This window comes from Labeo rohita, chromosome 9 (genome assembly GCF_022985175.1).
Source record: "Labeo rohita strain BAU-BD-2019 chromosome 9, IGBB_LRoh.1.0, whole genome shotgun sequence".
Taxonomy (NCBI): domain Eukaryota; kingdom Metazoa; phylum Chordata; class Actinopteri; order Cypriniformes; family Cyprinidae; genus Labeo; species Labeo rohita.
Window position 1 is genome coordinate 21,844,533 of NC_066877.1, and position 14,944 is coordinate 21,859,476.

The window sequence follows — 14,944 nt, forward strand, 5'->3', positions numbered from 1 at the left end:
GTCAGTAATTATGGGTCTCCTGAAGCTCTTATTGTGTGCTGCGTGTTTGTGTCACAGTTTATATAATGACGTTCTAAACCATTCTGCATTGTTGAGAGCACAAGAAATTTCGAGCTGTGTTGGCGATGCAATGCAGCAAAATTAAGTCTGTATCAGTGGGCATGTGAATGTGTATCTAATAGCTCAACAGTCTCAATCTTTCAGCTTACAACACTTATTGCACTAAAATGCAGTGAAATAAAATATAACTAGAGCTCTGTACATCACATGCAAGCAAAAATATACTTATTGTATATGACTTAAAACGAATTAAAAATTTGTTCCTGTTTATTAATTTGCTCCCCTATTTTAGTTCAATTGTGGTCAAAATTTATTATTCGTACCCCTTTTTATTCAAATCATGATCATGAATAAAAAACCAAAAATCTAATTTTATTAAAACATGGTTATTTTTTACCAGTTTCTTCGCTAATTTTGATTTCATGAATGAATTAGTATAACAAGGCCACGATTTCATAAAATAAAGGAGCAAATTAGTAAAACATACTGAAACAAGAGTTTGAGTTATTAATTTGTGGCCACGATTTTAGCTAAAACAGTGCAACGAATTAAAAAGTCGTGGGAACAAATTTTCCATTAATGGTCACAATATCTATTTTTTCCCCTCATGTCATCTCTGTAACTCTGTATTATTGATAGGAAAAAATTTTGGTTTCAACTTGCAGTACCTCTGTGTGCCCATTAAGGGCGGCATGGTGCAGGGCGGTGCGTCCTCCGCGATCTGAAACGTTAACGCTGCTCAGTAGCGGGATGATCACCTCAGCGCAGCGCAGGGCCTTGTTGGCGGCAGCGACATGCAGTGGCGTCTGCCAGTTCTTATCCCGTGCGTTAACATCAGCAGAATGACGGATCAACACGCGAACGGCCTCCTAGGTGTGTGAAAAACACAACAACAGCTATGTCACTATATTGCACAGTTCAGGCCAGCTGGAATACGACTGACCAATCAGCAACCAAGGTTGTAAAAACCCATTAATAGACACAGGAGCTGCTGCATATAATTAGCATTGTTTTACAGGCATCCTGCTGCGTGACAGCATTACACAACATCTGTCTTATTCAAACATGAATGCTTGTTTAACAACTAATCCTACCTCACTACGTGATGCCACTGCCCTGTGGAGTGGAGTCAACCACATGTTGTCTTTGGCATTGACCCGTGCCCCTACAATTAAACAGTACAAGAAACATCAAACAATAATAAACTTTAAAAAAATAAAGAGATAGTTCACCCAAACAATGACAATTTTATCATTAATTACTCACTGTCATGCCGTTCCAAACCTGTAAGACCTTTGTTCAACTTCAAAACACAAATTATTATAATTTTTGATAATAAAAATAAAATAATAAAATCCGGCCCAGAAAGATAGTAAGGACATTGATAAAATAGTCCATGTGACATCAGAGGTTCAACCTTAATCTAATGAAGCTACAAGAACACTTTTTGTGCACAAAGAAAACAAAAATAACAACTTTATTCAACAATTTCTTCTTGTGAATCTCATGTGCTGTTGTACTCTCATGAACATCTGTCGAAGACTAACACGGAACAAAAGAAATAGTTGATTTTTTGTACCCAAAATGTATTCTTGTTGCTTCATAAAATTAAGGTTGAACCTCTGATGTCACATCGACTATTTTAACGATGTCCTTACTACCTTTCTGGGACTTGAACGTGGTAGTTGCGTTGCTGTCTATGCAGGGTCAGAAAGCTCTTAGATTTTATCAAATATCTTAATTTGTGTTCCCGAAGATGAACAAAAGTCTTATGGGTTTGGATTGAGTAATTAATTTTCATTTTTTGGTGAACTATCCCTTTAAGGCTCTATATACTTATTTATAAAGGGATAGTTCACCTAAAAATGAAAATTCTGTCATCATTTACTCACCCTCGTGTCATACAAAACCAATCTTTTATGTTCCACAACAAAGGGGTTTGGAATGACATGAGTAAATGATGACAGAATATTTATTTTTGGGCAAACTATACCTTCAATGGACTTTATATGAGATGCTGTAAAGGTACTATGGAAGGGTGGTGGGAAAGGAGTGGAGAAAAAAAAAAAAAAGAGCGCAGCTCTACCTGACACAATGAGGAGCTCTGTGATCTCAGCATCTCCGAGGAAGGCTGCTGCATGAAGGGGTGCTCGCTTCTCAGCATCCTGAGAGAGAATGAAAAAGACAGCTGGAGAGTCAGACACATAGACAGAGAGGATGGAAATAGTATGTTCAAAAAAATGAAATTAAAACAAGGCTTTTACTCCAAGTCTATTAGCTTTGAACCCATCTATATGCTAGTGTACTCTTAAAAGTTGATACACATTCAGAATGTAATTAATTCCTGTGTTGGCAAATCTAAATTTTCAGTAGCCATTACTCTTCAGTGTCCTCAGTCACATGATCCTTCAGAAATCATTCTAATATGCTGATTTGGTCCTCAAGAAACACTTTTTATTACAAGCGATGTTGAAAAATGTTGTGATGCTTAAAGGATTACTCCACTTCCAAAATAAAACTTACTCACCCCCATGTCATCCAAGATGTTCATGTCTTTCGTTTTTCAGTCGCAAAAACAATATATTTTTTGAGGAAAACATTCCAGGATTTTTCTCCATATAGTGGACTTCAATGGTGCTCAACGGATTGAAGGTTTAAAATGCAGTTTTAATGCAGCTTCAAAGGGCTCTACATGATCCCAGCCAATGAATAAAGGTCTTAACTTGCAAAACGATCGCTTATTTTCTGAAAATAAAAAAAGGACAATTTATATACCTTTTAACCTCAAATGCTCGTCTTGTCTAGCTCTGTGATGCACATGCGTACTCTGTGTACTCCGGTTAAAGACTGTCCCTAACTGCATTTGTGGTTAAAAAGTGTAGAAATATAATTTTTTTTAAGATAATGACCGATCGTTTCACTAAATAAGACCCTTATTCCTCGGCTGGGATCGTGTAGAGCCCTTTGAAGCTGCACTGAAACTGCATTATTAACCTTCAATCTGTTGAACACCACTGAAGTCCACTATATAGAGAAAAATCCTGGAATGTTTTTCCCAAAAAAACATATTTAAATTTTTTTTTTCTGGAAGTGGAGTAATCCTTTAATATTTTTGTAGAATACTTTGATACAATTTTAAAAGAGCAGCATTTATTTTAAATAGAAACATTTTGTGATATTATACATGTCTCTACTGTAACTTTTGATAATTTTAATGCATCCTTAATGAATAAAAGCATTCATTTCTTTAATATAAATTTTTAAAAAAAACTTTTTAATAGTAGTGTTTCTTGGACACAGAGGTTAGCCAAAAATTGACTTCTACAACAACCTAACAAGAGCAAGTAACAAATCATATTTGCCAACTGTGGCATAAACAAAAGACTGCTGGCTAATTATAAAAAAAAAGATGAGCCCTTCAATACATTTCAAGCCCAACTTCCTGTTTAAAGAGGAAATAAGCTACATCAACATTAGAAAGACAGCTGTGTCTGTCAAACCATTTAATGTGGTCCTTCCAGTACATTTCATTATTTCCCAACTCCAAAACCTTTAAAATTTTCTACAGTCCAATTGTGAACTACAAAGTTTTGACACAGAATTGTTCACAGACAAGGTCACTTCTGAACGCAATATGCTGATTGCCCGTCATTACTAGTGATCCACAACAAAGAAGCATTGACTGGCTCTTTACAATCACTGAAGAAGATGTCAGTGTGTACTAATGTGCTCTCACACTTGCGGTGGTGACATCTCAACGTGTCCATTGTCCGAACCTGTTTGCACATGCAGCCTGAAATCACGACTTTGACCAGTGACTCTTTATAAAACATTCGGACAGCGAGTGAGCTAATTCTAGCTGAAGCCATTAGGGCGGACACTGAGAGACAAGCAGAATAAATAAATATTCTGGAAGAAGAATGGCCCTAAAAACTGTTTTGTGTCCTGTTGTCTTTACTGAGACAAATAAATCTCTGGCTGTAGTCCATGGGATTCCTCAACTATTGTGCTGAAAGAAACAAAGAGATGAGATATAGTCATGTGTGAAGAAGAATAAAAGAAACTGAGCCATACCAGTGCATTGACATCTTCTGATTTACATATGAGCACACGAATCTCATCGGGGTCTCCGTTAAAGATGGCTTGGACGAGGGGTGGCTGTAAAAAACAAGAGACTGTTTAAACATGATATTCAGAAATAAAAGCATGAAGCATCACTGTTGCTATTTCTCATATTAAAAGCAACGGAATGTAAGTTTTAGGGATGTCAGTCGATTAAAATGTTTAATTTAATTAATTACATGATGTGTCGATTTATTAATCTAATCTGACTGTGGAAATACCCACAAAAGATTATTTAAAGCTATTTTTGTGTTAAATGAGAAAGTATCAAATAGATATTACAAACTGTAGCTTTAGAAAGAAATATTTTATTTGATTAAACATAAAATGTATTACTAAAATAAAAAAATGTATTAATTTATTATTATGGAACGTAAAATAAGAGCATTTTTGTTCATATAATGAAAGTCATGGTAACCAAAACAGCTTTGTTACCAACAATCTTCAAATTGCTTTCTTTTATGTTCCACAAAAGAAATGCTGAACTATCCCTTAATGTTTTTATTTTTATTATTATTTTTTTTTTAGTGAAATGATACTCTAAATAAGAAACTAAATCTGCCAGCAGGTGGCGGTAAATGTCTTTATGAGTCATTCACTCATTTGATTTGTTCAAACGGCTGATTCACTCAGGAATTAAGTAAATGGCTCTTTATTAATGGGTCTTTGATTCATTAATTCACACGATTCGTTCAAAACGCAGATTCATTCATGAACTAAACACCACTGTGTTGGTCAGAGACGCGCAACAAGTCTCTGCCATGTCTTCAAAATTAATATGTTCTCTGCAAAACTGAGCAAAAACATTTTAAAATAAATTGCATTTAAAATATAACACAATATCAACTTCTTATTTACTGAACTGTTGTATAAATTCACATTTAAGCTCGTAATAGATCGGGACAAAATCAGCACTCGTGTCATACTGCTTTTGTTGCCTGTGTGATGTGGTGTAATATGTGACATATACAAATATGAGACAAAACACATACAGGGGCATTTTTTGCACCAATATCCTGAATTTTAGGGCATAACTGCATTTATGGAGTTGTTGCCCTGCATCATATTTGTCAACAGTAAACTACATGAAATATAAGATGATGTACAGGTCTGGGAGCAGGGCTAGTGCCTTAACTGTGTTAAAATTTTTTAAATCACATTATTTTTTCAATAACTAATTAATTAAGTTAATGCGTTAAACTGACAGCCCTAGCAAGTTCATAACCGTGGAATATCAGTTTCAAAATCGAATGTGGAACGCACACGCATGTGCTGTGGTATTCTCATGAAGAGAAGAAAATATTAATTAAAGTCGCTATTTTTATTTTCTTTGCACACAAAAAGTATTGCCGTACCTTCATATTTACGACTGAACTACTGATGTCACATAGACTATTTTAAGGATTTCCTTGTTACGTTTCTGGGTCTTGAACATGGTAGTTGCATTGCCGTCTATGCAGGGTCACAAGCTCTTGGATTTCATCCAAAATATTTTAATTTGTGTTCCGAAGATGAACAAAGGTCTTACGAGTTTGGAATGACATGAGGGTAAGTATTTAATGACAGAATTTTCTTTTTGGGGTGAACCATCATTTTAAGGTTCAGCGAATATTCATGGACAAAATCGCAATTTCTGTAGAAATTCTAGAATTCTAGAATTAAAGTTGGTAAAGTAACTTCTGTGTGAGCTGTTTCATACATTGTTTCATACACTATAGACAACAAACCTTTCTCGGCCCAAAAATTTCACAGTAATTATTTAATGTTACGGCTCCTTTAAGGTTACAGATTTAAACAAATCCCAAATGCTAACAACACCCACCCTGAACACCCAAGGAACCACCTATTAACACCCTAGCCACCACACAGGAACATACTAAAACCGCTCAGAACACTATTACAATCATACAACAACGTCCTGGCAACCACCGTAACACTGTGGGGGCAAATTATGCAAAAGGCTAGCATTACATTTGCGTCAGAATGCATACAAAGCAACAAAAACTTAAATGATCCTTGTGCTGATTACATAAACATTGTTTTTATCTTTGGAATAACTTTGTCAAATTATCAGTTCTTGAATCAGTTTCTCAGCACAAATCGCTAGCACAACCAGACAACTAGGCTGCAAAACCACAAAGCCTTCACCATTTCCATGAAATGGCGTCATTGCAGGGAGGCCAAATCGAGACCCAAAGAGCCCCAAGGAAGCTTTGCACCACACACTGTGGTCATTAAAGTCATGTTTCCTCTATGTAATTATCATCTTAAGTCCTTTTTTATGGAGCAACCAAAGAGTAAACTAATGCCAAATATATTTATAAACTGTATTTTGCCAGCTATTTTCCTAAATTCAAGTGCCAAGCTTCATATTTTTACATGGCAGCGCATTGAAAACCATGATAATCTGACACATGCGTGGGATTAGAGAAGCATAACAACACTGAGGTGGTTAGAGCCAAACTTGGCTGCATCTAAACTTCCAGTGTCTCTATCTGCAATAACCCCCACATCTCACTTCCTGTTGCTCTTTTTCACCTTCTCAGAAGCGACACAGAGGAAGCGTGGAAAGCATTTTCACTTCCGCTATACAACAGAACACATGCAGGCAGGCCAACATGCAAATGAACACACAGGATACTTTAGGGCTCAACACTGAGAATGGGGACTGCAAAGACAGGGATGGACTTTGAACTGTAACGGAGTTACATTTTGGCTTTTTTGTGAAGAAAAGTTCATGTTAGTGAAAGATATGAATTTATTTTTCTGCCACTTCAAAATTAGTTTCTAAGAATAGCTTCTTTCACTGTGACTTTTTCTTTAATATGCACACATACACACAAACAAACTCTCTGTGTAGAGACAACAGGAGATGTGTTGTTGAGATCTGCTCTATTTTCAGCTGCAGAAACAGGCCATCTCACACCCACTCACTTCAAACTCATTTCATCATCCATAAAAAACGATCTCTGCTGTGCTATGCCAATTCGCCACAAGCCATCATTCATTTTTCTTAGTCATTTCAAGTTACTCAGCTCTGAACAATATCATGAATTTTTCCTTTTCATGCACCTTACCATATATATCCACATATATCATATCATAAATGAGACCTCTTTACTATCTCAATCATTTCTTCTATACAGCAATGTACATAAAGGATAACTCCACTTTCAGAACAACAATTAACAAATAATTTACTCACCCCCTTGTCATCCAAGATGTTCATGTCTTTCTTTCTTCAGTCGTAAAGAAAACATTTCAGCATTTTTCTCCATATAATGGACTGCTATGGTATTGAACTCATAAAACGCAGTTTGAATGTGGCTTCAAACGATCCCAAATGCATATGCATAACGTTCGGACAGAATACATACACAGAATTCAGGGAGATAAAGGCAAGACGAGTGTTTAAAATTAAAAAGTATTTAATGTCGCAAACTGCTCAAATTTGACAGATATTTCAATATAACCTCAAAAATTTTACTAAATTATCTTAGCAATGTGAAATATAAATCTTTTAGCTCTGTTTTCTTCAGGTGTGTTCACATTAGTGAGAGTTTGGTGACATTTTGCGCCCAAAAAACGGTTTTTAATAGTATAGTGCTGTATGAAGCACAGCTCAAATAGAAATCGCTTTCAAAACAAGCAGCTTTCTGTTGGTCAACGCAACAAATTTGCATGACCAACTTGAACTTGCTGCGAAATCTGCATTGGGAAACCTTTCGCCTTCACGCAAAATTACAGAATGTGAGAATTCCTACTGAAATGACTGAATTTTGTCTAGAAATTACCTAATTGTGTGAATTACTAAAGGGATAGTTCAATCAAAGATGAAATTCTGTCATTAATTTCTCACTCTCATGTCGTTCCAAAACTGATAAGATCTACATTCATCTTCGGAAAACAAGGTCTTATGGGTTTGAAATGATATGAGGGTGAGCAATTATTTTTTGGGTGAACTATCCGTTTTACAAATGGCCCAGATTCCACCCATAAAAATGACTGAACAACTGTAAATTTGGCCGGCCATTTACGGCATGTGACCCAAAAACAATGTACTTGTTTCCATTTATTCCTCTCAAGACATTTCATAAGAAACAAGCATTTTGCCCATGTCGAGTAATCTGCAAAATACCAGAGGTGCGCATTCCACATATTAAACCAAAGGCAAATGCTTTTAGGAATTCACAAACGCTACGATTCAAATAAATATATGCAATGCAGGTTTAATATATGCGCTTTAATTATTAACATGCATGCAGGTTACCTATGCTTGTCACAGCGTGTTCACAGTAAATGCTGCTAAACAAACTGTTATTATTTACATGTGTGCACCGTCTCAAACTCCATCTCTGCATGTTGTTGTGAGTTTGAGTTTATTATAAGGTTCATCTGGGAATGCAAAGTGCACTATTTAATCAGATTTGTAAGGTAAATTGTTTATAAATCTAGGCAAACACAGGAGAATACTTCATTATTTTTTCAATATGCTAACTGTTCATTGCGATTTCAAAATAAAAGTTTAAACCCTAACTCAGAGTTTACACGTTTTGATGTCCACAAATTCAATAAATAACAGTGGCAATAGCATTTCTGTAGAAAAGAAATGGCCAAATATTAAAGTGGACATTTGAATAAAATGTTGAGTCAATATTAAACACGGATTCGTCGCGCAGTAAAGTGTACAAACAATCGTCAGGCCGTTGGCACCCTCCGCAGGCATTTGTTATAATGCGTAATGTACATTAGCTCTATTGTTTATAATACATTATGTATTTTAACCATTTAGTTCAATAAAACCATATGATTACTGGATTTTGATACTTTATTTATCAAAATTAACTAATTATTATTGCCTCATTCTTATTATATGTGTATTTTAAGTCAATTTATTGTTCACTTAGGTCTATTTTTATTACTGCGAAACAAAAATGAAAATTTTCCGATTACTCAATTAATAATCAACAGATTACGCGATTACCAAAATTATTGTTAGTGCCAGCCCTATTCTGAACAATTACACTTTACTAACTATACAAAATTATTTTCAATAATTAGCTCACCAGTGAACCCCCAGGATTCCTACTCTTGGTGACAAGAGAATCAGCAGAATTCTCAACAAAAACATACAATAAATTCAAGAAAACCGCATGTTTACATTTGCAAGCCATAAAAACGTGCAAGGGATCAGGAATGTAAAATTTATAACACAAAACTGGCCCTAACCACTCTCACACTGGCACTGGGCCACCGGGCCATCCTCATTGAGCTCTTTTATGAGCGCATTGAATCTTTGAGGACACAATGTTGAATTCTCTCGACTGTGAGATGCTGCCTCTGTCTTGACCGCATGCACAAGCACACAGCTCTTCTCTCACTGGAAAGAGAACACAACAGCTGGTGACAACAGTGCTGTCTGTGTTATGGCACTGCAAAGCTTGGGGACGAGATTGCTGAGCGCTGGCACAAGCAGGGATCTGGACGCAGCTCATCACAAATGAGGACATTCCCCGACCTCCCAGCGCCGCTCCATGCCAAAGCCAAACTCTCAAACACTGAAGCCATTGTTGACATGCATTAGGCTACACGACCTACTCCCACAATCTCCCCGTCTCTTGTCTATCACTACACCCAATAGAAGTGAGCCAAACTTCCTTTATAGCCAATGAGGACTGGGGTTTCTTCACTTTTGACAACTGGAGCACTGCAGGCTCTTCTTCAAAACAAAGAAGGCTGACTCTTTAAGTACCATGGGTTTAAAATGAGGAACTGCTGATGTCGCACAATAAGTGAACTGCGAAATTGAAATCTAGCTCCTTGTGACTGCATTTTTTTTACCCTGATGTTTAAACTCAGCATTAAATGGAAATTTGTCCATGCATAGGATTTATAGGATTTATTTTTTTGAAAAATGTAAATCAAAATCATAACTTGATCTTCTGGTGAAACAACAAACTTCTCTCTGCTGACATACAACGGACTTCTCCAAATATTTAGTCCACTTAAACATTCCCTTTCGTACATCTGACTGCAAATTCACATTCACATCTGCCTCCATCAAAAACACAAACCAATGGATAGAACCAAAACATTATTCTTTTTGAAAATCACTCAGATGTCCATAACAATATTGAAGAAAAGATCTTGCTTTTTTTATACATTGCAACTTACATTCTGCAAATCTGCAGTTCTCTGAAAGGTGAAAATGCATGTATATTGAAAGAATTTTTAAAGGGTAAAACTAAAAAAAAAAAAAAAAGTGTAAAAAACAAAAACCGAAGTGCATAACAGAACTAACTGTATAAGCTGTAAACACAATATCCACTATTTCCTCCCTCTCGGGCTCTCTGAACTTGTGTCATGTAACCCTCTGAGACTGAAAAAAAAGCATGAGAGGGGAATGTTGAGATTCAACAACTTCCTGTTCTTTTCCTCTTTGGGGCAAAGTATGGAAATCAAACTGTACACAAGACCAAAACGACCGTAAACATTACTGACGCTTAGAACACTTAGTGTGCCATATTAACTTTTTACTAAATAAATGTTCTGGTTTTAATGCAAGTGAAGCTTTCTGGGACATTATGTTAAATGCCACGGCAAAAATAATTTCAGCTTGTGTCTAAGTTTGTAAAAACAAACAAGACATGTGTTTACATTAATGCATTTTATGGAAATCTAAAGGCCGAGACATTGCTCTAGGATAAATGTTAAAAAACAAACTGTTTTAATTGCCATAAGACTTTACAACAATATATACTTGTGATGTTTCTCATACGTAGGCCGCTTTGGATAGAAGTGTCTGCAAAATGAATGAATTAAGTATTATCCAATCTTTTAACTCCTGCCATGACAGATACATATCCACTCACTGTAATAAATTATTTCAGTATACCTAAAGCATAAATGTACTTACACCAAAGTATATCCACTTAAAGCAGTAGTCCCACCATTAAAGATTGATTTTGACCAAGGGTACAAACTTTCTGATGCTAAAGACTCCTAAATGGGATGGTCCTCTTGTGAGGGACCCCACTAATAAATCTAAAGGCTGTGTGTATACACTACCAGTCAAACGTTTTTTATGTTTTTTTAAATAAGTCTCATCTGCTCACCAAGCCTGCATTTATTTGATCTGCAAATACAACAAAAACAGTGCAATTTTGAAATATTTGTACTACTGTTCACTTCCAGAACAAAAATGTACAGATAATTTACTCACCCCCTTGTCATCCAAGATGTTCATGTCTTTCTTTCTTTAGTTGTAAAAAAAATTGTTTTTTGAGGAAAACATTTTAGGATTTCTCTCCATGTAGCGGACTTTTATAGTGCTTGTGAGTTTGAACTTCCAAAAGCCGATCCCAGCTGAGAAATAAGGGTCTTATCTAGCTAAATGATTGGTTATTTTCTAAAAAATATATATGTAATTTACATACTTTTTAACCTTAAATGCTCGTCTTGTCTAGCTCTGTATGTACTCTGTGTATTTCGGTTCATCACAGATAGGGTAGGTTGAAAAACTCCCATCTCATTTTCTTCTCCAACTTTAAAATCATCCTACATCGCTGTTTTAGCTTTTTTTGTAAAGGGCGTTTGATCTTCTTTGGATGTTCACATTGTAAACACTGGGTCGGTACTTGTGCAGCGATGAGATGGGAGTTTTTCAACCTACCCTAACTGTATTTAACCGGAATACAAAGAGTTAACGCTGAGCTAGACAAGACGAGCATTTGAGGTTAAAAAGTATATAAATTGTCAATTTTCTTAGAAAATAATTGATTGTTTCACTAGATAAGACCCTTCTTCCTTGGCTGGGATTGTTTAGAGCCCTTTAAAGCTGTATTTAAACTGCATTTTGGAAGTTTAAATTCACGGGCACCATAGAAGTCCACTATATGGAGAGAAATCCTGAAATGTTTTCCACAAAAAACATAATTTCTTTACAACTGAAAAAAGAAAGACATGAACATCTTGGATGACAAGGGGGTGAGCAAATCATCTGTAAATTTTTGCTCTGGAAGTGAACTTCTCCTTTAATATCATTAAGACAGCAAGTTTCCTTTTTCATATTTCAAGTGCATTTGTATACACGCATTTTGTATGAACAACTGAATTTATGCACTCTATTAAACACATGAGCTGCACACTTCTTCTTTTAAGCCCTCTGGAATCTCCTGCCCTTTTTGCAAATGCATAACTGTACACAAAATCTTTGTTATTACAAATTTAGAGATGAGTTGGCATTTTCTCTGGCAGTGAACAACACGAAGCTGTTGATGGTTGCACTTGTTTGAATCTGAAACATTGCTTCAACCACACTGTGTGCAAAGATTTAGTACAGACTTTTTAGTTTCTACAGTCTCACAGCTGATAAATCTTCTCAACCCTGACATCAAGTCCATGGGTCCCCTGATAGACATCGAGTTACTTGTTGCAAGGACAACTTCCTAGAACATTTGCAATAGCGTCTAGATATGAAGGCATCACATGACCGGTAGGGAAATACAGATCTACTCTAGTGAAAAACTAAAAGCTCTCACGTTGTGCCCACCAAATTACACATGAAAAGTAATAATTAGTGGAGGAGACTAATATTAAAAGATATAACGTGTCATTTTAAGTTTGTTAAATATAGTAGTGACATACAATATATCACCAATGAAAATTAGATTACAATGAATTCAGTCATGAAGTCAATAAATTTTACTAACTACAACTACATTGCTACACTGTATACTACGTACTACACTGTAAACACAATCTTAGTTTGAAACTAAATAATTGCTACTGACAACAAACGTCCCAAATAAGTGAACAACAGTGATGTTTGTGAGAAAAGGAACTTAACTGGGTGGAGCACAACCATATACAACCAAATGTAACCATATGCAGCTTGTACTAGTTAGTAAAATCAAAAATCTGACTAGGTGTGCTGATAATGATATCATAATATTGTGAGGTTTTCTTCTAAAAGTTGCAACGGTGTGCAGATTACATTTAGAAGCTATATCAACATCAGCATCATGCACACTCCAGCAGACAGCAGGAAGTTTGTTCTCTCTAGATGAAAGCAGATAATTTTCCTGACACAAATTATGTAATAAATTAGAACAGCACTCACTTTGCTACTTTACCACTATTTTATCTCACTTAAACTCAAATATAAGACATCCTTACACTGCTGTTGGTAAAACACATATTAATCATACACTAAAACTTGTAAGGCAGAGCACCAACTAGAATCAGATTCACGACTTGCACAAATTGCTCAAGCAGCTGTTTTTGACTTTCAGCAAGATGATAATTTTCCAACAAGAACTATGATGTCGTTTGTGCAAAATGACTGACAGCAGAAACATACATGAGGATATTAAACACAGTTTTGTGCTGTCATGCATTTAAATATGCAGTGCACATGTTGTATTATACATCATGCAGTTTCATCTGCAAGCGTAAATGAAGCACCACATTATGTATTCTCTGCATTAATTGAAAATGACATTTAATCGTGCAAATCCCTCAGTTTGATGTTATTCTCCAAATAAACTGATCATTTTGCAAGCAAAAACATATCGTGCGTTCAAAAAAACCTTGTGTGATTACCTGGTCGACTAGTTTTAGAACAGCCATATCATGTGAAACTGCACATCCAAACTCCTGAAAAGACCTGGAGGTGAAGATTAATAAAATCCAGAAGTGGCTGTGCGCTTTCTTTCACGGAAGGATGATGCTGCACAATGATGTGGCATCAAAAGCTTGCTTCCTGCTTTGCTCTGGATCGCACCCTCCAGGGGCCCGGGGTGATGTGACGGCCGTGGCCGGCTCTGCAGGCGCTATCTTCGGTCAGCGGGATCTGCTGTAGCCGCTGCCTCACCACCAGCGCTCCGGCGCTCCGGGAAAGAGGAAAAGGGGAGGGAGGAAAGGATGCGAGGGCTGCTGTAAACAATCCGCATTTACAGCAGTGGCACCCACAGCGATACCGATTTCAGATATTGTATTCCCTCTCGCTTATGCTCTGCGTAATATATTCATTCGTTATAAGAAAATACAGGAAGTCAGCGTTTTTTGTGTGCTTCCCCCTTCGCTAATTTCGTGAGCCTAAGTTACTATGGCGAAGGCCTGGCTTGTGAATATTAATACGGTACCCAACTTTTCCACAGATTGGCTGAAAGGCAGACTCTGTCAGAGTGGGCGCTGTTGAGATGACCAATGAACGATTCCTACTGCGGATTTATGAATTAACTACTGTTTCGTGAATATAAATTAGGATGTGTGACTGGATGCGTCGAGGAGATTGGCAAGGAACGTCATCGCGACCTAATTAATATTCATAAAGTACCGCATCACCATAGTAGGACATGTAATTTCGTTTCCCCCTCTGTATCTGATGCACAGGATTGTCAGTTCTTCCGAAGGGCCATCATCATCGCCTCACTGATGCCCTCGCTAGTCTGACGCACGAATGAATCTTTGTAACGAATCAGTTCTGTTTAACGATTCGGTCACAGCGAGATGACTCGAACTTATACGTGAATTGCTTTGTGAACCGAACTCTCCGAAAGAAATGAATCGCTCAATTGAATCGGTACCCTAGTGCTCTCTGGTTAGTCACAGAATATTTTATCTTTTGGAGTATATATACATTTCCTTCACAATTTAAATAAAGCATTAATTCTAATAATGTCAACAATTATTTTGAGGTCAGAAATTTACATGCACCTTGCAGAATCTCCAAAATCATACAAAATGCATGTTATTTTTT

At 36.5% G+C, this 14,944-nt stretch overlaps 1 protein-coding gene across 3 annotated transcripts in view; it reads right to left on the minus strand.

Annotated features, from left to right (window-relative positions):
• Positions 1-14,547, minus strand: part of ankrd44 (ankyrin repeat domain 44) — a 30,984-nt gene extending 16,437 nt beyond the window's left edge. Inside the window, exons 1-5 of one of the 3 annotated variants that reach the window (XM_051119212.1) lie at positions 13,786-14,547; positions 4,135-4,218; positions 2,147-2,225; positions 1,155-1,225; positions 729-929 (exon numbers count right to left, since the gene is read on the minus strand). In XM_051119212.1, the coding sequence (XP_050975169.1) occupies positions 729-929; positions 1,155-1,225; positions 2,147-2,225; positions 4,135-4,218; positions 13,786-13,812 (462 nt within the window). In that variant the 5' untranslated portion in view covers positions 13,813-14,547. The remainder of the gene's footprint in view (positions 1-728; positions 930-1,154; positions 1,226-2,146; positions 2,226-4,134; positions 4,219-13,785) is intronic. The other 2 variants (XM_051119213.1, XM_051119214.1) reach the window with 2 other exon arrangements.
• Positions 14,548-14,944: the final 397 nt, after the last annotated feature.